Source organism: Mercenaria mercenaria, chromosome 16, assembly GCF_021730395.1.
Source record: "Mercenaria mercenaria strain notata chromosome 16, MADL_Memer_1, whole genome shotgun sequence".
In the NCBI taxonomy this organism is placed as follows: Eukaryota; Metazoa; Mollusca; class Bivalvia; order Venerida; family Veneridae; genus Mercenaria; species Mercenaria mercenaria.
In genome coordinates, this window is record NC_069376.1 from 6,203,409 (window position 1) to 6,230,148 (window position 26,740).

At 36.3% G+C, this 26,740-nt stretch overlaps 2 protein-coding genes across 2 annotated transcripts in view; both read right to left on the reverse strand.

Moving 5' to 3' along the window:
- The window catches only part of LOC123544517 (uncharacterized), a 184,484-nt gene that overhangs the window by 141,477 nt on the left and 16,267 nt on the right, over window positions 1–26,740 (reverse strand). Inside the window, exons 4-5 of the mRNA XM_053526082.1 lie at window positions 26,119–26,700; window positions 25,301–25,355 (exon numbers count right to left, since the gene is read on the reverse strand). Of these exons, the coding sequence (XP_053382057.1) occupies window positions 25,301–25,355; window positions 26,119–26,700 (637 nt within the window). The remainder of the gene's footprint in view (window positions 1–25,300; window positions 25,356–26,118; window positions 26,701–26,740) is intronic.
- Window positions 177–5,368, reverse strand: LOC123557437 (uncharacterized). Its single transcript, XM_053526083.1, has 2 exons — window positions 5,153–5,368; window positions 177–4,997 (listed from the first exon to the last, which is right to left on the reverse strand). The coding sequence occupies exons 1-2, from the start codon at window positions 5,334–5,336 to the stop codon at window positions 2,281–2,283; spliced, it is 2,901 nt and encodes a 966-aa protein (XP_053382058.1). The 5' UTR covers window positions 5,337–5,368; the 3' UTR covers window positions 177–2,280.

Here is a 26,740-nt window from a genome sequence, read left to right on the forward strand (position 1 = left end):
AACTGCATTCACGTGACACAGCAGCTCTTTCAATTAAGCCCCGAGTTTCTATCACAGACCGACAATTACATTATTCTTTGTTTGCATCACAATGTGTGAAAAATATTGCTGCCTAGACAAGATTACAAAATAAGGGTCTTAACATAACTACGCACAAAACACAAACTCTGTTTTGCAATGGGCAAGACTTGCGATTGTTTTAATTTGAGCATTTTATGTACAAGTACATGAATATATGATCATATTCTTTATAAACAAAATCAAATAGCATACAATATGCATATCAGCTTCATACAAATAACATTGTCAGATAATTATCTTGTGTACACACTGACTGTACAGTACAGCCGTCAACCTAGATACAATAGGCCAGATTAAAAACCAGAGATTAAAAAATCATTCCCGAACTGGGAATGTAAAAAACTCTGGAAAACTGTACCTACTGTATCTTGGTAGTATAAAATAATAAAAAGTAATAGCCTTTCTTAAAACTAGACAACTTATTCATTATGTCTTGAGAATTGTTCAACTTTCTACAAAAAGTATATCAACTTTATCAAACCAGATTATAAACAACATAGAGTTTATAAAATCAAAGTTTTCATTATAATCTAACAAAAATTCGAATTTGAATAAAGTAGAAGTGAAACAATCGAAGCCAAGCGTAGAACTGACAAACAACCGCGTTACCCGTACTAATTCCCGCCACGTACCACTTGACCAATCACTGATCACGTGATCCAACACATCAGTGATTCGCACAAATAGTTGTGCTACACAACGTTAAGACATATGTTCTGCGGCTATACTCCGTAACGCGCAGAACTTTAAAGTCTTAACATAACTACGCACAAAACACAAACTCTGTTTTGCAATGGGCAAGACTTGCGATAGAACTAATACAAATGTTAGAGCCTATGTCATTCAAATTCGAATTTTCCTTAAACAATATATGTACTCATAACTTTAACTGTTTTGTAATAAAAAGCTTTTTCTCTAATGAATCATCTATGTAACCATCTTTGGCCAAATCAGACTTCCAGCGACCGTGTCGCTTTAGACATCTATCTGAAACGCCTTCAGCATTGGCGGCAGTGGTGGCACCACTAGCTCTCAACGAATGTGTTCCTAAACGCAAATTAGGCGCAACTAGCTTTAACTTAGACACAATACATTCTTTTGATCGAGTGTAACTAAGTTTTTATCTTTATCAATTAAAAACATTTGTGGCCGGACCTGCATGCAGGTCTAAAAAGATACGAGTCTGATTTTAAATGCATACTTGAACAATGTAAATATCTTTGCAACATAGCAACTGGACAAGCCGACGTTTCACCGCTAGAAATAAGTACTTCTTTACCACCCCTGTATATGTCAGTTTTACTTTTCTTAATAAACAAAGATATGTATCTGTCCTTGATATCAATATCACTACAACGTAATTCACTAACTTCATCAAAACGCAAAAAGCCTGCGTAACTTAACAAAATCATTGTCAGATCGCGGAGTACGATAACATCCGTAGATTCTGAAAACATATTACAAAGCTCTATTAAATGTTCTGTAGTAATTACATCCTTTTTCGTTGTGGGTTTAGAGTTCAACCGTTTCGCACATTCTAGCATAGATTTCACCACTACGTTCTCCGTTGGATCCTGGAAGTCGTTAATACTATGGTACCATTTAATTCCATAAAAAGCTGCCATAATTACGCTGTCCGATTTTCCACTGTCTATTAAGTTCGATAAATACATGGCGACGTGAATGGAATGTGCTGGATCACAGGGAAATCCCTTCGAAATACAGAAATCTTTAAAAGTTTTCACTTGATGAGCATATTTTATTTACAGTGCTATCAGCTCTAGAGCTCAAAATATGTGTAGCCATTCTGTCTATACATTGTTCTTCGTTATTTATCTGAACGCCAGCCTCGTCAAACTTTCTTTTTAGTGTTTGCCTCAAGCCAGTACCTGAAAGACATACATGAGGTCAAAATTCGATCGTACATGTTCAATAAATCTCATATTGTTGAAGATTTTTACCAGCTGCACTTCAATGCTAGCATTCTGAAACTAAAAGGTTCTATATTAAACACTCCGTTGTTCCCTTTTCCCCTTGTGACAGCACCTGTAGAAGGAAAAACATAACTTTCTTTCACAATGCAACTGAAATTACCCTTTTCATCAATTAACAATGGCCAAAATGGCGCCGATTTCCATTCAGGAATAACCAAAGTTCCTAAGCATTTATCGTGTTTTAACTTATTCAAACACTGAACGATTAAATTTGGTGGCGGTACCAACCAATTATTCTCCCCGGTCCATATTTGTGTAAAACAATCAACTGCTTCTGTACCAGGTACCCACCATCTTGAATTAATCTGTCACATTTGTTATTATAATGTGTGGCAAACCTGTCGACTGTAAAAGGTCCCCACTTCTTATTCAAGTGTTTAAATATGACCTCATTTACAGACCAATCGTCACAATCAAGACACCTACTCAGATAATCTGCTTCTGCGTTCCTACACCTTGGTATCCAAATTACAACAAACTGTATGCTATTTATGTCGCACACTTCGTGAATTTTAAGACAAATTTCATGCAAATCGTCAACATAGCTGCCGGAATTCAAAATAAATTTCACATTCTTATTGTCTGTAAGGAAAATGACATGATTATTCACTAATATATTAATGTTACTTCTTAAAACTCGATGAAGAGCCTCAAGTTCGCGCCATGTTGAACTTCTTTCTCTTTCTACTTCTGTCCAAGACCCATGTACCTCTGTACTGCTAAAAGTAAAAGACATGTGTTTACTGTACAATGCGCTCACTTCCGGGAGCACCAGACCACTAGACCCACTTCCGGGAGTCTTATTCATAGAACCTTGTTCATCATTTATCAAAATATTTTGCTTACACCCGGGAGCAAAACCGGTGAGATATTCCACTTCCGGTGGAAACTTGCTACCTTTACACATACCTTGAAACATTTCCCCGTGGTTCACTTCCGGGAACCCGGTTTCGTAATACGTTATCTTTTCATGTAACGGAACAAGTGAGTACTGATCAAAAATTGACATTTCCTCAGACAAACTACCACAGTTCTCCTTTGTAGAACCTTGTTCTATGTTTGTCGAAACATTTTGCTCACATCCGGGAGCAAAAACTGTGTAATATTCTACTTCCGGTGGAAACTTGCTACACATACCTTGGAACATTTCCTCATGGTTCACTTCCGGGAACTCAGTCACCTTTTCATTTATTTCAACACCTGAGGACTGGTTAATAAATGTCTTTTCCTTGGACAAACTACTATAATATGCATATGACTTTTCGTCTTTTCTCACGTATCCACCGTATCCAACGGCGCTAGCGTCCGTTGCCATACTTAAACTTGCAGAAAATAACTGCTTCAATCGCTTACCTTTTTTGTTCAATTTTCTTGCATTTTCTAGCCAAAACTGTAGCTCAGCCTGAGCCTTTTCGCTTACCTTAACAGGTGCGTTCCAGCTTGCACGCCCTATAATACATTTGTATAAATCTCTGGTCTTCCGGCAGACTATTCTACCTACCACACTTTGTAGGGAAATTATTTGGCCTACAACTGCTGCTAAACATTTTACATGTATCAAGTCTAACTTGTCTTTTGACAATTGAAACAGAACTGACTTTAGTGACATTTCTAATCGAAGAATTCTTTCTTCCGAAATAAACATACAGTTAGATCTGTAATTCAAAATATGGCCTAACCAGCATACTATTTGTGAAGGGTTCCAACAACATTTTTCTTCCGCAAGTAAAAACCCCAGATCTATCAAAGAATTGTGTATAAAATTACTAGACGACATGGCCTTTTTAAATTCAGCATGTCCCCCTACTCCATCATCCAAAAACATAATTACCCTGTGTCCTAATGATCTCCAGTGTTTAATCAACACTCTTAGAGTTTTCGTAAAGATATGCCCTGCGGAAGCAATCCCAAACGGTAATGAATTATACACATAATATCTTACAACTCCGTCATCAATCCAGGAAAATCCCAAATACGTAGTATGTTCAGGAAAAATATCTATGTGGTGATAAGCACTCTTTAAGTCGAAAGTATAAACAAACGTATTAAGTTCAAACAAACTCTCTGCTGTGTTTATGTCTTCAAATTTTATCTTAAACATATGTAAACAAGGATTTACATGCCTACAATCTAACACCAGTCTGGGCTTTCCAGCCTTGTTATAAGCAACTGTGAGTGGATTTACCACAATTGGTTTTTCTAATACTTCCGATATTACCCTCTTTTCTAACAAAGACTTTATCTCCGTTCTAACAAACGTTTTGTTTTCAAGTGCGGATCTATTGTTTTTCAAGTGCGCACTTTCTGGTATGTTCTTAAACGGCAATTTATATCCGTTTTCAACAACGTCTAAAATATATTGATTATTGGACACCCTGCACCATTTGTCTTTATTCTGCCTTAATCGGCCTACAGGTGAAATAGAATTTACTTTACCTTTATCCGACATCTGGTCACTGCCTTTTTTCTCGGCCTTAAATAATGTTTCATTTTTACTCAGATAAGCCTTATCTTGGCACACAGTACCCTTGGTAAAGTCAGTGACTTTTACTGAGTCTAAAATCTCAAAATAACTACTTAACTTATTGTTCTGGTAAGAACTGTTCTGTGTACATTCATTTTTCCAGTGACCCGCCTTTCCACGGGAAAAACACAATCCGGGACGCTGTCTGATGCCCTGTGACGCCTGCGCAGATCCCGATGCCTCTGGACGCTTGTATGGCCAGTTGTTTTTTCTGGGTTTTTTGGTCTTGTCTGCCTTAGCCTTCCTACTGGCACGAGCCTCCGCCTTATAAATACGTTTTTCGTCGTCGCTATCGCTAGCGATGGGATTTGCCTCGTATTCGCTGACCAATCTCCAACCCAAATCCGACGTATCGGCCAGAAGCACTAATTTTTGTCGGTGCTTCAACATGTCTCTGGCTGAAAAAATAACACTTTTTGTCAATTTTTACCATATTGATGTAAACAGACGTAAACATTATCCGTTTTCTTAATGTATATCCTGTGAAAACATGAACCGTTATGACCTACATACATCAGGTTATCACGGATAAGTGCATATCGTAAAAATTTACCTTGAATAATAGCCTCTTTAGCAGACGATAAATCCTCTGATTCCACGGCTGAATGCGCACCTTCTATCTTCTGTATAACTTTGGCATTTAATTTAAATTGTTCCTCATTACTTTTACGTTTAAATTTTGGAACATCTAAAACAGAAATAGCAGAAGAAGACTTGTCACTTATCTTAGCTATCATGTTGCTGATACTGCTCAGAAGCTCCCTGTTATTCGACTGTATAACATCTTTCACTTTTCCTTCGACGAAATTTGACATTTCTTCCCTATCCATCGTAAGGTTGACCGCTGCTCAAAAGTAGAAGTGAAACAATCGAAGCCAAGCGTAGAACTGACAAACAACCGCGTTACCCGTACTAATTCCCGCCACGTACCACTTGACCAATCACTGATCACGTGATCCAACACATCAGTGATTCGCACAAATAGTTGTGCTACACAACGTTAAGACATATGTTCTGCGGCTATACTCCGTAACGCGCAGAACTTTAAATTCATGTTGCCGACGAGTGCAAAAATTTTCAAAACACAAAAATCATACTTACGTCAGACCATTTTTATATGTTCCTAGATGTAAATGTTATTTTTGCTCGTAAGCTTCGATAATTATGTTGCAAATACATGTGTAAGAACCAATATTTGATAGAACGTGTCGTAAATAAAAACAAACAAAAAATTCATCTGCTGCAATATTGCTTCCGTTCTAAAGAAAGGAAAGAAAAAAGAAGAAAAAAAAGACGCATTGAATCTCACAAACACGCACAAAATGACTATAAACAAAACGTTAAGAACCTCAAGTTTAACATCTGAGAAAACTGTATTGAGATCGATTGTGCCACTTGCTAAAAAAAAATACGCTGTGGACACATTATAATTTTGGCGGGAAAGAATCACGTGCGTTTCGTGACGGATATTGTGTTTGCGGAAGGGCTACTCCCTTTTCAGATCAATATGGATCAAAAGAGAAATTATAGCAGAAACTAATATTTTTTGTCCATTTCTGGTCCTGAGAAGGATTACCTTTCTTATTCGTTCATTATACCTCCCCAGTTATATTCGTACGTGTAGGCGCTACCACCGAAAAAGCCGTTACGGATGCCGCCATTTAAAATTTTTTATATGATGTCGCCAAGTTATCTGATGTTAATATGAAAATAGCTCAGAATCTCAAGTTTCACGACTTGAAATACAGAAACAATAAACAAAATCCTGAACTCTGAGCACAAAAAGAATTTATTGCTGATGCTCTGCATTATATTTTGGCGGGAAATCAATACACATGTGTTTCATGCCCCGAGAAAGCAATATGAACTGGGCTAATACATATTATTCAAATTAATGATAAAAGGATTATAAACAACTGTTGAACATGTTTCTGTAGGTTTACTTTAATTCAAAATTCTCTGAAATTAGGCTACAATTCGAAACAATGTGCCCTAAGTGTATTGATCCCCTTAGAAAGACAAGATGTTGTGCATGTTGTCGAGTTTGTTTGAGTTAATTTCAGAAACAAAGTTTGTTGTTTTTTTCTTCTTCTTTTTTTTGTAGCCCACCAACGGATATTTAGATTGAATTACCTTTGTCCGTTCACGTGTGTCCGTTCGCCCATCCGAAACTATACTTGCATGTAGCTTACAAATAAACTCGAGGTCTTGAAACTGTATAGGATTGTTACTCAGCATGAAGAGTTGTGCACCTGGGTTATAAGTTACCATTGATCCTAATATTAATAAAGTAATGAGAAATTTTGACCCTTTATTGAGATAAATAACACGATCTTAACCATTAAATAACCGAGTAACTTTTTCCAGATTGTTTCAATGCGTTGGATCGAAATTGTTGATATAACACAACGTATCGTCAATGTCAATTAAAGGTATACTTAAATTAGCGTCATTATAAGTCTTTTAACTGTTTAAAGTAGATAATATAATGCTCTGAAGCAGTTTTTACAAGTTTGTAGCATCTGTCCGAGTCAAGATCACTTTCGTCCGACTCACGATCGAATTTGACCTATTGTCTTCTAGACGCTTTTTCTGTTAGTTATAACGTATTTACCAATAGAAAAACGTCAGAAAAGCGTCTGAGAGATATTATAAAGGGTACCAACAATATGCGCGGGAGCATGGCTTCAGCAAGTAACACAGGAACGAGCCGAGACTCAATCATGTGTCCGACTCACGATCAGTTTACCCCATGTATACAAAAAAAGAAATAAATCTCTTCATTACGTTTTTAAGTATCTCAGTCATGCATGCAAAGTTTTGACTCCTATGAATGTTTAATGATTTCTTTATTCTTGTTTATTCAATTATTTTGCTGGGTTTAACGTCGCAGCGACACAATTTATAGGTCATATGGCAACTTCCAGCTTTAAAGGTGGAGGAAGCCCCCAGGTTCCCCTCCGTGCATTATTTCATCACGAGCGAGAACCAGGGTAGAATCAGCGGCCTTCCGTAATCCGGCTGGATGGCTTCATCACTTGAAGAATCCAACGCCCCGATTTAGGCTCGAACCCACATCGAAGAGAGGCAAGTGAGTGATTTGAAGTCAGCGGTGATTTATCACTCGGCTAAGGAGGCTTAAATACACACATCTAACGATATGAAACAGTTAGACTCTGAGGATTTTCACTTGTCGCTAGAACGCTTCCCTTATGGCATTTTCTATAACTAGCATGTTTAGGCTAACCATTCAAATTAGCTCGGAATTAGTAAACCGCCCATACAAAATCTTAGCAATATTAACTGGAGGAACCGTGGCTTGAACTCATGACCTCTGGTTTCGCCGTCAGACAATGTTACCACTATAGGACTGCGTCCGCTCTAGTCAATTGTTTAGAAATTTAACCCTTACAGTATACATTTACATTACAACTGTTACTCTCGCATGAGATGTCAATGTATTTGTTGGTGATTACACTTAATATGAAAATAAAGACACCGCTTTTTAAGTATGTGTATATGTGCGGAAGCGCGTCCAGTTTTATGCCACATAATGGGTATTTTCTGAGCGAAATAAAAACTCACGTGAATTTTCTTAAAAACCGAAAGAAGAAAACCGTTACATCTGCACTTAATTTTCGGGTGTTTTTTTTTTTTCTTCTTATTCTTTCAATTTCGTATTGGGAGATGTCGTTGAAAATGTTTCTTATTTAATCGTGTTAAAAAGAAGGAGGTTTTAGTTTTCTATTTCGGTATTTATGTACATTTGTAAATCAGAAATAATTACATAACGTCATTTATCCGGATAACATATCTAATAAAACCTGAACACGGAACACGGACAGAAAAATCACCCAATACGTTTAAACTTCAACACGAGTGAATAGTTAACGTAACACCAACACTATAATAGAAATGTTGTCATGTGAAATTGTTGCTTCCAATCCGCGCCTGAAAGTTGTGGTTCATTTCTGACCGAACTTCTAAACAGGCCTGGTAACGGACCTACATGTTCCTTCGTGACGGCTTAAAAGTCAAATTTAAATTTACGACAATTTTTATAAAAATGTACACACTAAAGGCTTATGTCCATATTTGCACAGTCAAAAATAAACCGTCTTTCAACATAATCAAAAATGGAAAGTCATCACTAGGATTATACGTAGCAATCAACGGACTTTGTCCAGTAAAACTTGAGATGTTGCAAATATGATTCATTTAAAGATGCCAGGTTTCTAACCTACCGCGACCTAGTGACCTACTTTTTAACTCACAAAAACTTCATGAAAATCGTTCTTGAAATACAGGTAATATACAGTTAAACTACAAGTTTTCAGGTGGACAATTTAGGCCATTTCTGAATAAATGTGTGTTTACAACTTCATCAGCAAACGTATTCAGACAACTCTTTTTAGCATAGTTTCAAAAAACATGAATGAATAATTAGTACCTTACACTGTAGAAACAAACTTTGATTGAAATTTCGCTAAATACACTGATATTTGTATATTATATTGCTACGGTTATTCAATAAAATATTAAGACCTTAAACACATTGTCTTGGCCTCATAAATGTCAATTTGTAACTACAAACTCGTTATTTTTCATTTTCTTCATGCAAAGCATGTATGGTTACCATCATGTTTGTATTTTGCTACTGTTAACAAAATCAATCTTTCCTCTACCCGAGTGTCAACATCTCTATAAGTAACGCATTCAAACAGGCCATAGTTATAATTCTAATAATGATTAACGCATTGTAACAAGCTGTAATCATAATTCTATGATTAACGCATTCTAACAGGCCATAATCATAAATCTATGATTTACGCAATTTAACAGACCATAATCATAATTCTATGATTAACGCATTTTAACAAGCCATAGTTATAATTCTATGATTTACACATTCTAACAGGCCATAGTTATAATTCTATGATAAACGAATTCTAACAGGGTATAATCATATTTCTATGATTAACACATTCTAAAAGACAATAATCTAATTCTATGAATAACGCATTCTAACTACAACCCATAATCATAATTCTATGGTTAACGCATCCTAACAGACAATAATCATAATTCTATGATCAACGCATCCTTACAGAAAATAATCATAATTTTATAGTTAATGCATTCTAATAAGCAAAAATCATAATTCTATAATTTACACTTTCTAACAGACACTGATGATAATCATAATTCTATGAGTAACACATTCTAACAAGCAATAATCATAATTCTATAATTCACACGTTATAACATACAATAATCATAATTCTATAATTAACGCGTTCTAACAGGCCACTATCATAATTCTAGGATTCACGCATTCTAACAGACAATAATCATAATTCTATGATTAACGCATTCTAACAGGCCATAATCATAAGATTAACACATTCTAATAGGCCATATTTATAACTCTATGATTAACGCATTCTAACAGACAATAATCATAATTCTATTATTAACGCATTCTAACAGTCCATAATTATAATTCTGTGATTAACGCATTCTAACAGGTGATAATCATAATTCTATGAATAACGCATTTTAACGGACAGTAGTTATAATTCTGTGATTAACGCATTCTAACAGGCTGTAATCATAATTCTATGATTAACGCATTCTAATAGGCCACAATTATCATTTTATGATCAACGCATTCTAAAAGACAATAATCATGATTCTACGATGATGAAATTCACAAAAATATGACAAATGCATCTTCGAAGTTTACAAAATCAAGTTTATATCTGTTTTGATTCAAGTATACAGAATTATTTGAAAGCCGGGTCAAAAGAAACGACCAAAGTCTTGTTCATCATTAAATCCCAAATATCACAATGTCGTTTTATATTAAATTATTATTATTATACCAGATTTATATAGCGCCCTTTTCATGATAAACACGTTCAAAGGCGCTTTACAGCAACTGCAGCCACACAGGGCGCGAAATCATCCTCTACTAGTACAGACACAGAGCAATCTGACCAGAGGGACAGAGTGAGACAAAGCCCCCACAGAGAGATCAGAAATCAGATACAGGCTTGTCCGGCTAACTTAGCCTAGCTCGTTGCGAATAGACAGCCTGGTTCTTTAACGTGCCCAGTGTATAGCACTGATACACGCAAGGATTGCCTGGGTTCCTGACCAGTACACCTCTAGCTGGGTGGGAAACACTGAAAAGCGTTTCTGAAAATTCCCGAGTAGCTGCCGGGGATCGAACCCCGACCTCAGGATTGGAAGGCCAGTGTGCAAACCACTGAGTAAATGAAAGCTGCACACTTCATACTATCCCCTATAATACGCACCTTCGGCTTATTTGGTTTCTATGCAGTCAAAGATATTTTCCAACGATAAAATCTCGAGGTCAGGCGACAGAAAACAAATAAACCAATCTGCGATCTCTACGAACAGATCAATTTTTGTAAACTCACAAAAAAATGAATTTTGCGCTGTCTATCAAATCTGTGAAATTTACATATCAATAGATCATGGTTTTAAGCGCGAATCATGTTGTGAAATTGTTACTTAGGAAGATAACTATCATTATTTAATTTCATTTTCAAGGGCGACCTTATGAGCATTTATTCCCCGGGTAAAAGTGAGTATGTACTATTTGTTCATAAATCTATCAACTGTTTGTTTCTCTACGACGTTTCTTTGACATTTGACATTGAAGTTGTACCTTCTCGTTCTCGCATTTTTCGTGGTAATCCTAATTAGGAGGTGCTGTGAAATATAGATCCAAAAACGCCACCAGATTCTTTATTAGATCTACATTTAATAACATTTCCGCAACTGTAACGTAATTAATCGTAATTAGCGTCTTATGGCCCCTTTATGCTTCCGTATACATACATATTGACGGGATGACCCCTGACTATCGACCAATTCATAGACGAGTTTCGTTTTGAAGTTTGGCGTGTCTACTTCCATTTTCTTTACTTCCGGAAATAGCTGAAGGTCGAGTGATGCAAACCATACATATGCCTGGAGAGATTGCATAAAATTGTGAGGCTATCCTAAGAATATCTTGTTGTCCTCTGATTATTTTATGACATGTGTCATCGATGACTATGTTGGAATGAATTATTTGTATAAAATATTGTTTATATATTTGCAGTATACACAATGAGTGTTTTTTAAAAAAACCCATCTCAATATCAATCTTATACACAGCAGCAAACAAAGAAAATGAATAAGATTAAAGTATCTTCATAATTAAAATTAATATTGACTGGCACTAATAAATTTTCTCAAATTTTTCTTAAATTAATTTTCGGGTGTTTTCGTTTGTTTACGCAATATTCATATTCTAAAAATTATAGCCGCGCCGTGAGAAAACAAACATTGTGGCTTTGCGACCAGCATGGATCCAAAACATCCGCGCAGTCTGGTCAGGATCAATGCTGTTCCCCTTTAAAGCGTATTGCAAAATCGTAAGCGAACAGCATGGATCATGACCAGACTGCGCGGATGCAAAGCCATTATGTTGGTTTTCTCATGCCGCGGCTCAAATACATATGATTCTTTTTCTAATAAAACCTGTTAAGTAAGCCAATGACACAGTGCTGAAGTAGAAAGTTTTCACACACGTTATACCACTCCAGACCATTTTTTTTTCAAAATTCTATAAAATGTGATTTCATCGACATTACTTTTATTCTTACATTATTTCATATAACATATTTCACGAATTTGAAATGTTTTCTCTTGTAGAATTTATTTTCTGGAAACGCTGGTAACAACAGATTTGTCAGTTTTCAAAGATTTATCGGGTCCCTCGGCAGATGTTATAACAGGAAAAACATGCGTCATCTCTTTATTATAACCTCGCCGACAAAATGAATGCATTTGTCGTTATTTTTGCTGTGAACCTCAACTGCTGTCAATTATTGACGACTGAACACACACTATATCATAAAAATAAAATAAAAAATAACGGTAGTTATAATAAGACAATGAATCATTGGACCATGTTAGTTTAAGAAACGTAACCCTAAAATAAAATGGCAAAATGAGTGTATCTTGTTGCAAAGTAATTCTCTAGCAAGTAGTAGTTAAGGTAATATACAAGTGATGACATTCGGCACTTGCCGTTCGATTCCATATTCTCCGAATGCTATTTCGATATTATTCGGCTGTTTACGTAGTTTATACGAACAACGATCAGCAAAATGCTGAAATCTCTTTCGGAAAATACGTTACTGTACGGAAATTACCGAGTGTCAGTACGGATCTAATACTACGCACGACACAACATTAAAATGACCAATTTTTACTACGTCAGGGGCCATAACTCCTACATGAGTGGATGAATCCGGACGCGAAACCCCAGGTGCACAACTGCACATGCTGACCAACATTCCTGTAAACAACAGTGACTCTAGGTCAAATACTTTTGGAGCTATGCGCGACACAACATTAAAATGACCAATTTTTTACTAAGTCAGGGGCCATAACTCCTACATGAGTGGATGAATCCGGACGCGAAACCCCAGGTGCACAATTACACATGCTGACCAACATGCCTGTAAAGTTTTGTGACTCTAGGTCATATACTTTTGGAGCTAGGCGCGACACAACACTAAACTGACCATTTTTTAAAAAGTCAGGGGCCATAACTTCTACATGGCTGAATGAATCCTGACGCAAAACTTCTGGTGCACAACTACACATGCTGACCAACATTCCTGTAAAGTTTTGTGACTCTACGTCAAATACTTTCAAACTACGCGCGACACAACATTTTCGGAAGGACGGACGGACCCAAAAATGGGGACATAAAAAGGCACTGATGTAGAAATATCTTTGATGCATACAACGAACGTTTTAACAAACATTTTGATCACACCATTCAAAGGCTACACGTTTTTAAATTCATGTTTTTAATTTCTACAAGCAATCAGTAAATACATGTATATCATTTCGTTGTTGTTGTTTTTAGAGCATTATTTGGGTTTGCAGTGTTAAAATTGAGGGAAATCTACTACAATGTACTAACTCTTCGTTATTACACAGACATCCTTGTAACTTAGATTATTTTAGAATTTTCTGTTTTTATTCATTCTTTTCAGTGAAATACTGAAATTTATCAGTGAAATTTAAATTTCACGCAGTACTGTTAGATACACTTTCCTCCACCATTTCCAGAAATGGTCAAGAAGCGCGGATCGTAATTGCTGCAGAATATTCGTCAAATCTGGAAATGTTTCAAAGTGGAAGGCAATGGTGTTATATACGGATGTGACGTCAGTATCTGGCCGCAGAGGAGAGATGACGGGGCCAATGGGTCCACGTCTTCAACGCTTAATGACACCTAAATTAGCGGTATGTTGCTGAGCATAGTTCAGCTCTCCGTGACGACCGTCTAAGTTGTTTCCATGGTAATGAGGGAGCATCTTAGAACTTTATTCAGTGCTATTTTTGTGAGACTTATTAGTCGCTCCTACCATCTTCCATGCAGTGGTGCTCGGTTGGGAATGGAATTTCATTCTGTTCCTTTCTGCTTAATGTTTCTCTGACTTGAGTTAACTAGAAAATAATTTTCAAGTTCTCTGACATACAAGTAAACGTTTCAGCACTTTTTGACATCTTAAGGTGTGACTCAGTGCCCACGATGTTCGTTCCAAAGGTAACATTAATTTAGTTCAAAATGACACTATTGTCTACTGAAACATGAACCGTTTTATATTTTAGTGTTTGTGTATAATAACCAAGTTGAACTTATCAACAGAAACGGAAAAATAGGTATTACAAATTAAACTTTCACTTTCTATTTGAAAATTACCTTGAATCCAGCTATATTCTAAAAATTATCAGTTACCATGATCCGCGGTAACTGAGTCTCTGTGGTAATTTATCCATCATCTTAGCATTATTAAAACAAGGAAGACTAAAAATTGCTTTTGTAAAAAAGTGCATGTCTCCCCCAATGCGAAGTCCTATAGGTAAGAAGTCAATAGGGGTCAGGAGCGAAAGTCAAAGAGACACTAATGGTTGGCTGCAATAGGGATCATCTATTGGCATGTCCAATCATCCCGCTAAGTTTCAACACTCTTGGCCTAGTGGTTCTCAAGTCACTGTTCAGGCCCCTGTGACCTTGACCTTTGATCAAGTGACCCCAAAATAAACAGAGGTCATCTACTTTGCATGTCCAATCATCCTATATAATTTCAACATTGTAGGTCAAGTGGTTCTCAAGTTATTTTCCGGAAATGATTTTACATGACCAGGCCCCTGTGACCTTGACCTTTAATAGACTGACCCAAAAATCAATAGGGGTCATCTACTCTGCATGTTCAATCATCCTAAGAAGTTTCAACATTCTGGGTCAAATGGTTCTCAAGTTATTGACCGGAAATTGTTTTCCATGTTCAGGCCCCTGTGAGCTTGACCTTTAACAGAGTGACCCCAAAATCGATAAGGGTCATCTACTCTGCATATTCAATAATCCTATGAAGTTTCAACATTCTGGATCAAGAGGTTCTCAAGTGATTGATCGGAAATGTTTATCAATGTTCAGGTCCCTGTGACCTTGACATTTAACAGAGTGACCAAAAAAAAAATAAAAAAATAGGGGTCATTTACTCTGCAGGAACAATCATCCTATGATTTTTCAACATTCTTGGTCGAGAGGTTCTCAAGTTATTGACTGGAAACGGTTTTCGATGTTCAGGCTCCTGTGACCTTGACCTTTAACAGAAACAGAAACAGAATTTATATGCTCACTGTAAACAAAAGTTCTACCATTCTGGTTTAATCTGACCTCGACCTATTAACCTAACAAGAGATTACAGAGTGATCTTGACGCCATCCACTGAGCCATATTTGAATGTTCCGAATTTCAAGACTAGGTCAAGGTCAAAATCAAGGTCAAATTTCATTTTGGTACAAAACAATGTGTATGTGGTCCAAATTTGAAAGCTGTGGCTTGAGAAATGTGAAAGCAGGTCACTAGATCAATTTCAAGGTCAAAGTTCATTTCGGTATACAGAACTATGCATGTGCTTCAAATTTGGAGGCAGTAGCTTGAGAAATGTGAAAGTAGGTAATAGGTAAAAATCAATGTCAAATTTCAATTCAGAACACAAAAATATGCATGCGGTCCAAATTTGAAGCCTGTAGCTTCAGAAATGTGAAAGTAGGTCACTAGGTCAATCTCAAGATCAAAGTTCATTTCAGTACACAAAACTATGCTTGTGGTTCAAATTTGAAGGCTGTAGCTTGAGAAATGTGGAAGTAGGTCACTAGGTCAAAATCAAGGTCAGGTTTTGTTTTTGAACAAAACATTATGCATGTGGTCCAAATTTGAAGCCTGTACCTTCAAAAATATGAAAGTAGGTCACTAGGTCAATAACAAGGTCAACTTTTTTTCGGTACACTAACCTATGCATGTGGTCCAAATTTGAAGGCTGTAGCTACAGAAATTTGAAAGTAGATCACAAGGTCAAGATCAAGGTCAGCTCATGTCAAGGTTCATCTTGCCATTCAAAACTATACATGTGGTCCAAATTTGAATGATGTAAGTTATGACATGAAGATTCTAAGTTTTTCACTATATAAGTCTATATGAACCATATGACCCCTGGGGCGGGGCCATATTTGACCCTAGAGGGATAATTTGAACAAACCACTAAATGATGCTACATTACAAAATATCAAAGCCATAGCCTTTGTGGTTTGGACAAGAAGATTTTCAAAGTTTTGCCCTATATAAGTCTATGTAAACCATGTGACCCCCAGGTCGAAGCCATATTTGACCCTTGGGGAATGATTTGAACAATCTTAGTAGAGGACCACTAGATGATGTCATATACAAAATATCAAAGCCCTAGGCCCTGTGGTTTTGGACAAGAGGTTTTTCAAAGTTTTTTCCTATATAAGTCTATATAAACCATGTGCCCCTGGGGTAGGGCCATATTTGACCCCAGGGAAATAATCTGAAAATCTAGTAGAGGACCACTAGATTTTGCTACTTACCAAATATCAAAGCCCTAGGCCCTATGGTTTTGGACAAGAAGATCAGAAATCGTTTAACTGTTCCTGGCCAATGTGACCTTGACCTTTGACCTAATGACCTCAGAATCAGTAGGGGCCATCTGCTGGTCATGGCCAACCTAACTATCAATTTTCTTGAAACTAGACCCAAGCGTTCTTGAGTTATTGCCTGGAAACCATTTTACTGTTCCTGGTCACTGTGACCTTGACCTTTGACATACTGATCTCAAAATCAATAGGAGTCATCTGCTGGTCATGACCAACCTCCCTATCAGCTTCCGTGACCCTAGGCCTAAGCGTTCTTGAGTTATCATCCGGAAACCGTTTTACTGTTCAGGGTCACTGTGACCTTGACCTTTAACATACTGACCTCAAAATCAATAGGGGTCATCTGCTGGTCATTACCAACCTCTCTATCAACTTTCATGTTCCTAGGCCCAAGCATTCTTGAGTTATCATCCGGAAACGGATTGGTCTACATTCCGACCGACCGACCGACCGACATCTGCAAAACAATATACCCCTCCTTCTTCGAAGGGGGGCATAATAAAAGTTATCCCCGTCAGGTGAAACCCTTACATACGTAAAGGCAACAGAAGGCATGTATTGTGCTATTTTTTTTAACCTGTCAAATGTGCATACATTATACGCTATGTGCGTTCGATATTATAACATTCAGCCCAACTTCGGTGCTATCAGTACATTTATTTTGTTGGATTTAACGTTGCACCGACACAATTATATGTCATATGGGGACTTTCCAGCTTTGATGGTGGAGGAAGACCCCAGGAGCCCCTCCATGCATTATTTCATCACGAGCGGGCACCTGGATAGAACCACCGACCTTCAGTAAGCCAGCTGGATGGCTTCCTCACATGAATAATGCAACGCCCCGAGTGAGGCTCGAACCAATATCGATGAGGGACAAGTGATTTGAAGTCAGCAACCTTAACCACTCGGCCACGATGTAAATTTTGGTTAAGTGTCTAAATGTCAATATTAGTATTGTAAGTGAAACCCCTACTCGTTGTTCGTATCGATGGCTCAGTGGTTACAACACATGACTTTTATGCGGGAAATTGCTGGTTCGAGCCCATAAGTGAGAACATTTTCTTTTTATTTTCATTTTTATTTGTTTACTGGTTTATATGTTTTAAATTACAAAGGGACACGTGAAAATCAAAATTCACGGTCTTCACGATAACATGTGTTTCGTACTGAAATTATAGCGATCGAAACTGAATCATGAATAAAACTTGTTTTAATTAATATCTATGAAATTGTAATACATGTATACTGAAATAAACCGTGAATAAAAATGATATTAAAGAAAAGAAATTTAAAAAAGAGATAAAAATGAAAAAAAAATAATTGTAAATATACACTGGAGGAAATGTTAGATTACCTTAGATTCGAAAATTTTGGGCATGGACAGTCTTACTTGTAGCGAGTCGCAATTTTGCACTTCCCTTATGAGCAGAATCAGGGCGGCTATTTTATAAATTGCGTGCATGTTTTGTGTTTTAAATTAATGGCAAGATCAGGATTCTCATACAAGAATAAAGAAAGTTATCAAAACGAAAGTTTTACACCATCCATTAAAAATAACATGCCAAAATCATCAATTTTGCACCGTTTGAACAGCCTGCAATGATCCCGCTGCAAGAACAATGCCAAATTATTGACTTTCTCAATTTACGTGTATAAAAAAATAAAAAATAGTAGTCGCAACTTGACCGCGATGGTTGACCTTCAGCTGATTATTCATATCGATTATTTCATTGTAGAAATAAAGGGAGATTAGGGTAGCCATGTATACTTATATGGAATTAGTTTCATACAGTGCACTATCGAAGTATGTATACTTAATTTTGATCCGTTAAAACTTTCCAATACACCAATTTATAATTACACAAATTTATATTTCCACTTTCTCATGCAGTTTGTGTTTTACGTACACTCCTTTTCAAAAATAGGTTGTGCTTCATTGTGTATTATAATACAAAGGTCAACCATCGGGGTCAAGTTGCGTCCGCTAATACGCTATAATAGTCTTTACTGAACTTCAGGATATAAACGGAATGGGGGCCCATCCAGCTAGTTTTTTTTCTCACAAAATAGTGGATATGTTCTGAGTACCAATCAACAAGCACAGATACCTTCCGTGATTTGAATTTTTCCGCGAAAATGTGTCTCATTAATTCATACAAAGCTAGCAGCAGTTAGTTTTACAATTGACATCAGAATTTTACATATAACGGCTGTATAATTTTTCTAAAGAATTAACAGTCATTACCTCTCACCATATTTTACAAACATCCGAAATCACGAAGTTCTAATTATTACAAATATTAGCGGGGGCCAAAATTCGAAGTGACCTCGGCTCATAAGAGCAAGCTACATAACTATAGCGGACGCAACTTGACCCCGATGGTTGACTTTAAGTTTGTATTATAATACATAATAAGGCACAGCCTATTATTGAAAAGGAGTGTACGTGAAAATATAAAATTGTGTAAATATGAATTAGTATATAAGAAAGTTTTTAGATCAAATTGAGTATACATACTTTGATACTGCACTGCATACATATTAATTCCATACATTGCTACCATAATCACCCTTTATTTCTTCAATGAAATAATCGATATGAATAATCAGCTGAAGGTCAACTATTGCGGTCAAGTTGCAACTACTATAGATATACGTTGTGCATTCGGGCGTAAATGTACTTTTAATATTGAACTAATTCAAGTAAAGGGCTGCTATAGTTTACTGAATACATATTTTATACATAAAAGGCACCAACCAATCGGACGTACTAAACTTGTCACGTTGGCGCAGTAGGTTAGAGAGAACGTCGCATACAATATATTAGGTGTAGGTGTGGGTTCGAATCCCGGAAAAGTAAGTAAGATTATTCTTTTTGATAACTATGTCCAACTTTTTTTCACGAAAGTCGTTTTTAACGTTGATGATTCAATGAACGAATCAAAAACAGACATTGCCGGCGAATCTGAGGATTAACCTTGTTTATTTGTGAATTGAAATAATACTTTTTTTTCTGATATGAAATGAATTTCGTTAGAGAAAAAAAAGTAACAGAAAACGAATGGGAAAACTGATTTGTTTGTTTTGGGTTTAACGTAGTTTTTCAACAGTATTTTAGTCATGTAACGGCGGGCAGTTAACCTACTAGTAGCCAGTATTCCAGGATTCTATACCAGTAAAAACCTGTTCTCCGCAAGTAACTGCCAACTTCCCCACATGAGTTATCAGAGGTGGAGGACGAGTAATCAGACACAACGTCTTTTATCAAATCGTCACGGAGAACATACACCCGACCCCGCGATCCGTAGACAAACGCTCTCCCTACTGAGCTAAGCGGGCGGGCACGAATGGGAAAAAATGAAGAAAAATAATTTAAAACAGTAAATATCGAAGTCCAGGCAATATGTTACGTACTTTTTGAATTCTGATTCATAATACAATAAAAAGAAATTCTGTTGGGGTTCGAACCCACAGGTTGCGTGCATGCCATGTATCAGGGGCAGTCGCACTTACCAATACGCTGTGCAGTCTTTGATCGCAACTCGGTTCATTTCTTACATTACATACCTACTTCTTACGTAAATCATCAGCCGACATTATCCGAAAACCAGATCCACCTTAGTCAATGAACTCGCCCAAATGTCATTTTTGAAGGTCAAAGTATATCTATAGACCATTCAAGTAACTGTAAACCAAACAGACTTATTCCCCTTATATTGCATTTTGCAGGTCCTGTTTAGCTTTGTCGATATTGTCTTTATCAACTATTTATCTCTATAATACTTTAGAAACATTTACCTTATCCGAGCGATATCAACAACCTATTATTTCGTGATGAACATGTTACTGTGAGTGAGAACACATTTGTTTTTGCAGCAAAACTTTGTTAACCTTGGATGATACTCCGCTAGCTAGGTGCGCCACGGGCGTGGGTGAACGTTGGCGCGAAATGGTTGCATACATGAGCCTGAACATAGAACTATGTTATTCTTTTGTTTGTTTTGGGTTTAACGCCGTATTTCAACAGTATTACAGTCATGTAACGGCTGACAGTTATTCTAACTAGTGTTCCTGGATTATGTACCAGTACAAATCTGTTCTCCGCAAGTAACTGCAAACTTCCCCACATGAATCGGAGGTTGAAGACTAATGATTTCAGACACAATGTTGTTTATCAAATAGTCACGGAGAACATACGTCCCGCCCGAGGATCGAACTTACGACCCCGCGATCCGTAGAACGACGCTCTACCTACTGAGATATGCGGGCGGGCTACCAACTACGTTAATCTATGAACACGGTGTAAGTTGCTAATTTTCTTTTTAATCTTGTTTTAATTATTGATGTTAATGAGGAAATATGATATACTGTTCTGCGATTACGCCTAAAACCATTTTGTTCATCAACCAATTTTTCACATAGGCCCCATCTAACGATATCCTTATGGTATAGCATTATATAGTCTTACTATATAAAATGCTATACCATAAGGATCCGTTAGATGGAGCCTGTGATTTTTCAGTAGCAAATTGGATTTCTAGGGTCTGTCGTTGAGAATTGGGTTTAAAATCCCTTTACCCCTGCCAGTTGGAACTTTGCCAGTTGTAAAACAAATGTTTAAAATAATATGTAAAAAATGAGATTAAGGAACAAGCCTAAGAAACGATTGAGGTATCTGCCACACAACAATATAACGTAATGCACGATAAGCCGCACAACAATGTGATGTGACACACGGTATGCCACACGAAAAAAAATATGTGACGTAAGATACGTCACGCGAAAATGCAACGTGACACACGATATGCCACACAACAATTTGACGAGACACGATAAGACACACGACAATGCGACGTGACACACGATATAACATAACAACACGGCAACGGGACACCCGAAATGCCACGAGACAATGTTATGTGATACAAGGTATGTCTCGCGACAATGCAACATGACAAATGACACGACACACTACAATGCGACATGCAACAACGCGACATTCCCGCGTACAAATTCGTACGAATTTAGTATGTCACGTCGCAATATCGACTATTGAAACGGGTGTCGCGTTGCATTTTCATGTGCCATGTCGAGTGTCGTATTTAGCTTAACATGGCTCAAACCGGATTCCGTAAAATGAGGTTGTGAAACCCACAAAGAGATAATAATAGTAAAAATAACAATAACTTCTTTATTTTACGAAGGTAAACTCATTATGCAATCACGTAAGCAGATCCAAATGAAATCACATATTTACAATGAGGCCTTCAACAAGGTACAAAGTATTTTAAAAAATGCATATTAAAACAATACAATATCAAAAAAAAAAGCAACAAAATGTAAAATCGCATTTGATCTGAGCTCCTGTAGCATAATGATTATGCAGTGCAGACTTCATCAAAAACGTTTTTCTTTTTGTAACTGTATTTGAAAGAGTTCACATTCGCTGCATTTCGGATAATAACTGGTATAGTCAAGTCAAGTCAAAAACCTTTTATTTCACTCATTTCAAGAATACATGGATAAATGAGGTATAGAATTCCACACTTTCATTGATAACAATTTGAAAGATTGTTTCATATAATCTGAATTGAGTCTGAAATGAGTAATTAAACCTTGGGAATTAGATCTTAGGTTGTAAAACCGAGTCTGCAATTTTCACTGTTTGCCCTGTTTTCGGTGAGGGATCTACTTTTCAGATTTTATTGTTTTCGGTGCTTCCGAGGGATCTACTTTTCAGATTTCATTGTTTTCGGTGCTTACGAGGGATCTACTTTTCAGATTTTGTTGTTTTCGGTGCTTACGAGGGATCTACTTTTCAGATTTTATTGTTTTCGGTGCTTCCGGGGAATCTATTTTTCAAATTTGATTATTTTCGGTGCTTCCGGGGAATCTACTTTTCAGATTTTCTTGTTTTCGGAAACAGTAATCAACTGATTAATATATTCTGGGGTGGAACTATGCAGAGCCTTAAAAGTCATTACAGCTATAAGTAATTTATGTCTGTTTTCGATCATGCAGAGCCTTAAAAGTCATTACAGCATTAAGTAATTTATGTCTGTTTTCGACCATGCAGAGCCTTCAACGTCGTTATAGCTGTAAGTAATATATGTCTGCTTTCGACCATGTAGAGCCTTAAACGTCATTACAGCTATAAGTAATTTATGTCTGTTTTCGACCGTGCAAAGCTTTAAACGTCATTACAGCTATAAGTAATTTATGTGTTTTCGACCATGCAGAGCCTTAAACGTCATTACAGCTATAAACAATTTATGTCTGTTTTCGACCATGCAGAGCCTTAAACGTCATAACAGCTATAAGTAATTTATGTCTGTTTTCGACCATGCAAAGCTTTAAACGTCATTACAGCTATAAGTAATTTATGTCTGTTTTCGACCGTGCAAAGCTTTAAACGTCATTACAGCTATAAGTAATTTATGTGTTTTCGACCATGCAGAGCCTTAAACGTCATTACAGCTTTAAACAATTTATGTCTGTTTTCGACCATGCAGAGCCTTAAACGTCATTACAGCTATAAGTAATTTATGTCTGTTTTCGACCATGCAAAGCTTTAAACGTCATTACAGCTATAAGTAATTTATAGTGATGAAACGATGATCGAGTTAAATCGAATAATCGTCGCCGGCAGCCGCAGGTCGCCGACTATCGATGTTGGAATTCTGAAATCGATGTCGCTAGCGCTTTTCGCGCAATTGATCCCTTTCCGTTCATTCCATATATCCGTAATTTTCATACATTTCGTTAATTAAACCGCAAGGGACGTCACTCTCACACGTAAAATGGCAGAAAAAAGTGTCCATGAAAAGTTCGGTCGACTGTGTGGGCTTATTTTGGCTTCGAAAAAACAAAACAAGGACCACCTATTAAAGAAAACCTCAACATGCAATCTGTTATTTGCAAACTCTGCCGAAAATCATATGTGAACAAAGGTATGTTTTCGTACCCAAACTATTCGAACTCTTCGTAATTCGTATGGACTTGTGAATTATTTAACAATGATCCCGATGTACCTCTCTGTGTTTGTCAATTTGTCAACCTTATTTTGAAAAAGTCTTGAACTGTCTTGTATTATATTTATCTTATCAAGCCAACGAGACTGAGATTAAATTAATCAATTTTATACTTATAGAAATTTATAGTTAAAAGTAAAAATGCATTCCCTAAATACATTAAATGTATTCACCATGATCACTTGACACTTGTTATTGGTTTAATTTACTTATCAAGAAAAGTATTTACGAGTACAATTTTAATAAACATCCCTAGTCCCAAGTAATGATAAAAGCATAGTATATTTTTGTTTTATGAAATTATCTGAAATGTATTGCCTAAGTGGAATCTATAATAAGAGTATAATTATAGGTAAGTCTGAATGCTTTTACTTTCGATTATATAATCGATTGTGAATCGAAATAGCTGTTCAGATTCGATTCGATTATCGATTTTGTTTTGAAACCGATTTTACAACACTAGTAATTTATGTCTGTTTTCGACCACGCAGAGCCGTAAACGTCATTACAGCTATAAGTAATTTATGTCTGTTTTCGACCACGCAGAGACTTAAACGGCATTACAGCTATAAGTAATTTATGTCTGTTTTCGACCACGCAGAGCCTTAAACGCCATTACAGCTATAAGTAATTTATGTCTGTTTTCAACCATGCAGAGCTTTAAACGTCATTACAGCTATAAGTAATTTATGTCTGTTTTCGAGCATGCAGAGCCTTAAGCGTCATTACAGCTATAAGTAATTTATGACTGTTTTCGACCATGCAAAGCCTTAAGCGGCATTACAGCTATAAGTAATTTATGTCTGTTTTCGACCATGCAGAGCCTTAAACGTCATTACAGCTATAAGTAATTTATGACTGTTTTCGACCATGCAGAGCCTTAAACGTCATTACAGCTATAAGTAATTTATGTCTGTTTTCGACCACGCAGAGCCGTAAACGTCATTACAGCTATAAGTAATTTATGTCTGTTTTCGACCACGCAGAGCCTTAAACGGCATTACAGCTATAAGTAATTTATGTCTGTTTTCAACCATGCAAAGCTTTAAACGTCATTACAGCTATAAGTAATTTATGTCTGTTTTCGACCATGCAGAGCCTTAAACGTCATTACAGCTATAAGTAATTTATGTCTGTTTTCGACTATGCAGAGCCTTAAACGTCATTACAGCTATAAGTAATTTATGTCTGTTTTGGACAGAAAGCCATTTCAGTTCTTTAAGCATATTAACAGAAGAAGATAACAAAGGTTTTGCTAATATCCATCTAGCAATCTTTTTCTGAAACACCGATACTTTTGAAAAGCATGTTTTGGGAGCATTACACCAAAATATCGCACCGTAGGGAATGATCGGAATGATGTATTTGTTTCACTTCTAGTGTAAGAAATTTTGAGATCATTTTTAGAAGTGTAAATTTGTTAGATAATTTTTTGGCAGACATCTGCTTCAAAGAGGCAGAATGTCTTATTATTTTTTCTCGTTTTTTCAAGGAAAAATAAAACAAATATAAGTTAAACATACCTATAACTTTCATAAGTTGTAACAAAACTAATAATATAATGATATCAAATGTTTTATTACATGTTGAGTAAAGGTAGGAATTACCTGCTCTCATTCTTTCATAATTAGATCTGGACTGCATTAAATCGTCTGCTGCTGCCTGTATCAAAGAAATGTTTACATTTATTTTTTCCATGATCAAGCGCTTATATAAATCAAGTGAGTGCTTTTCAAATTTGGTGATTCCATTTTAAACAAAATGCTCAATAGTATCACGATAGTAAATAAGAACGATAGATTTCAGCTGTTACGCAACACTGACTTTAAAAAAACATAACTAAATACAATGTAAATATTATGTACTTATTATATGTCATTTTAAATCCCAATCCAAATTCCGTCTTTTTACAATTTATAATAATATCATAATCCTCAGTATTTTAATATCACCTGTTCAAAAGCGCTAATTTGGTTTTATACATGATTATATTTCACTACGTTCGCATTTAGATTGCAACAATGAACTTTGGCTGTGTTCTTAATTTAATTCCCTTGTAAAACGTCCGACTGATGAGACACAAAACGATAAAATATATGTCTTACAAAAATTGCTACAATTGGAGGATGATTCCTCTCTAGTCTTTACAAAAAATCCAAATATATTTATGTCTGTATTTCATTTGTGTTGATATTTTATATTTCATATTATTTAAACAAACTTATCTAGCCAAATATGTTGAACTTTTCAATAAATACTAAGAACTGTTACATGTTTTTTTGTATAAATGTCTTGCATCCCGTACAGGATATAAAAAACCCTCGAAATATGGATATCAATCAAGTCTAATGACTCAGTCTTTATTCATTTTTTCTCGAAATGGAAATTTTCATATCACCCTCTCAAGAATGCAATAAAATTTTACCTTACTAATGTTGCCACTACGCCTGGCCTCGATCTGAATCTGAGCCGACTGTTTTCTTTCCAGCTGATAAAGTATATCTTCTCCTTTACGTTCTAAATGTTTTTCAATTTCTTTTCCTTTCTGATTTAGTCTCCCTTTTGATTCCAATTCTACCACTCTTAAAGTCTTTTTAATTTCTATCTCTTTATGCTTAAGTCCCTCTTTTAAGTTGACTTCTGTCACTCTCAAATTCTCTTTGCTTTCTCTCTCTTTCTGATCGATCTTCTTTGCAGATTCGTTTTCTTTCATCCTAAGCGCTTCCTTGATTTCTTTCTCTTTCTTCTCCAGTCTTCCCATTGAGTTGATTTCAGTCTTTCCCAAATCATCTTTCATTTCAACCCCTTTCTGCGCAAGTTCATCTTTTATAGTTGAACCTATCACCTTTATCTGTTTTTCACTTTCATCAGTTTTAACTTCAATTTCAGTCGCAGCATCAACTAGTCTCTGTTCAAGATTCTTTTCCTTCTCTTCGATTGCATCCATTGCAATACGACGGACTTCCATTTCATCTGTAGTTGTTATTACAAACATTTCCTGCTTTAGCTGTAAATTTAATATAAATTATCTGGAACAATTTATCTTT

What these genes read in the sequence shown, in the direction of transcription:
- LOC123557437 (XM_053526083.1), bottom strand. Translation starts at nt 5,336, where the DNA reads ATGATAGCTAAGATAAGTGACAAGTCTTCTTCTGCTATTTCTGTTTTA. An exon ending in TAAAGAGGCTATTATTCAAG is followed by an intron (nt 4,998 to 5,152) that starts GTAAATTTTTAC and finishes TTATTTTTTCAG; the next exon opens with CCAGAGACATGTTGAAGCAC.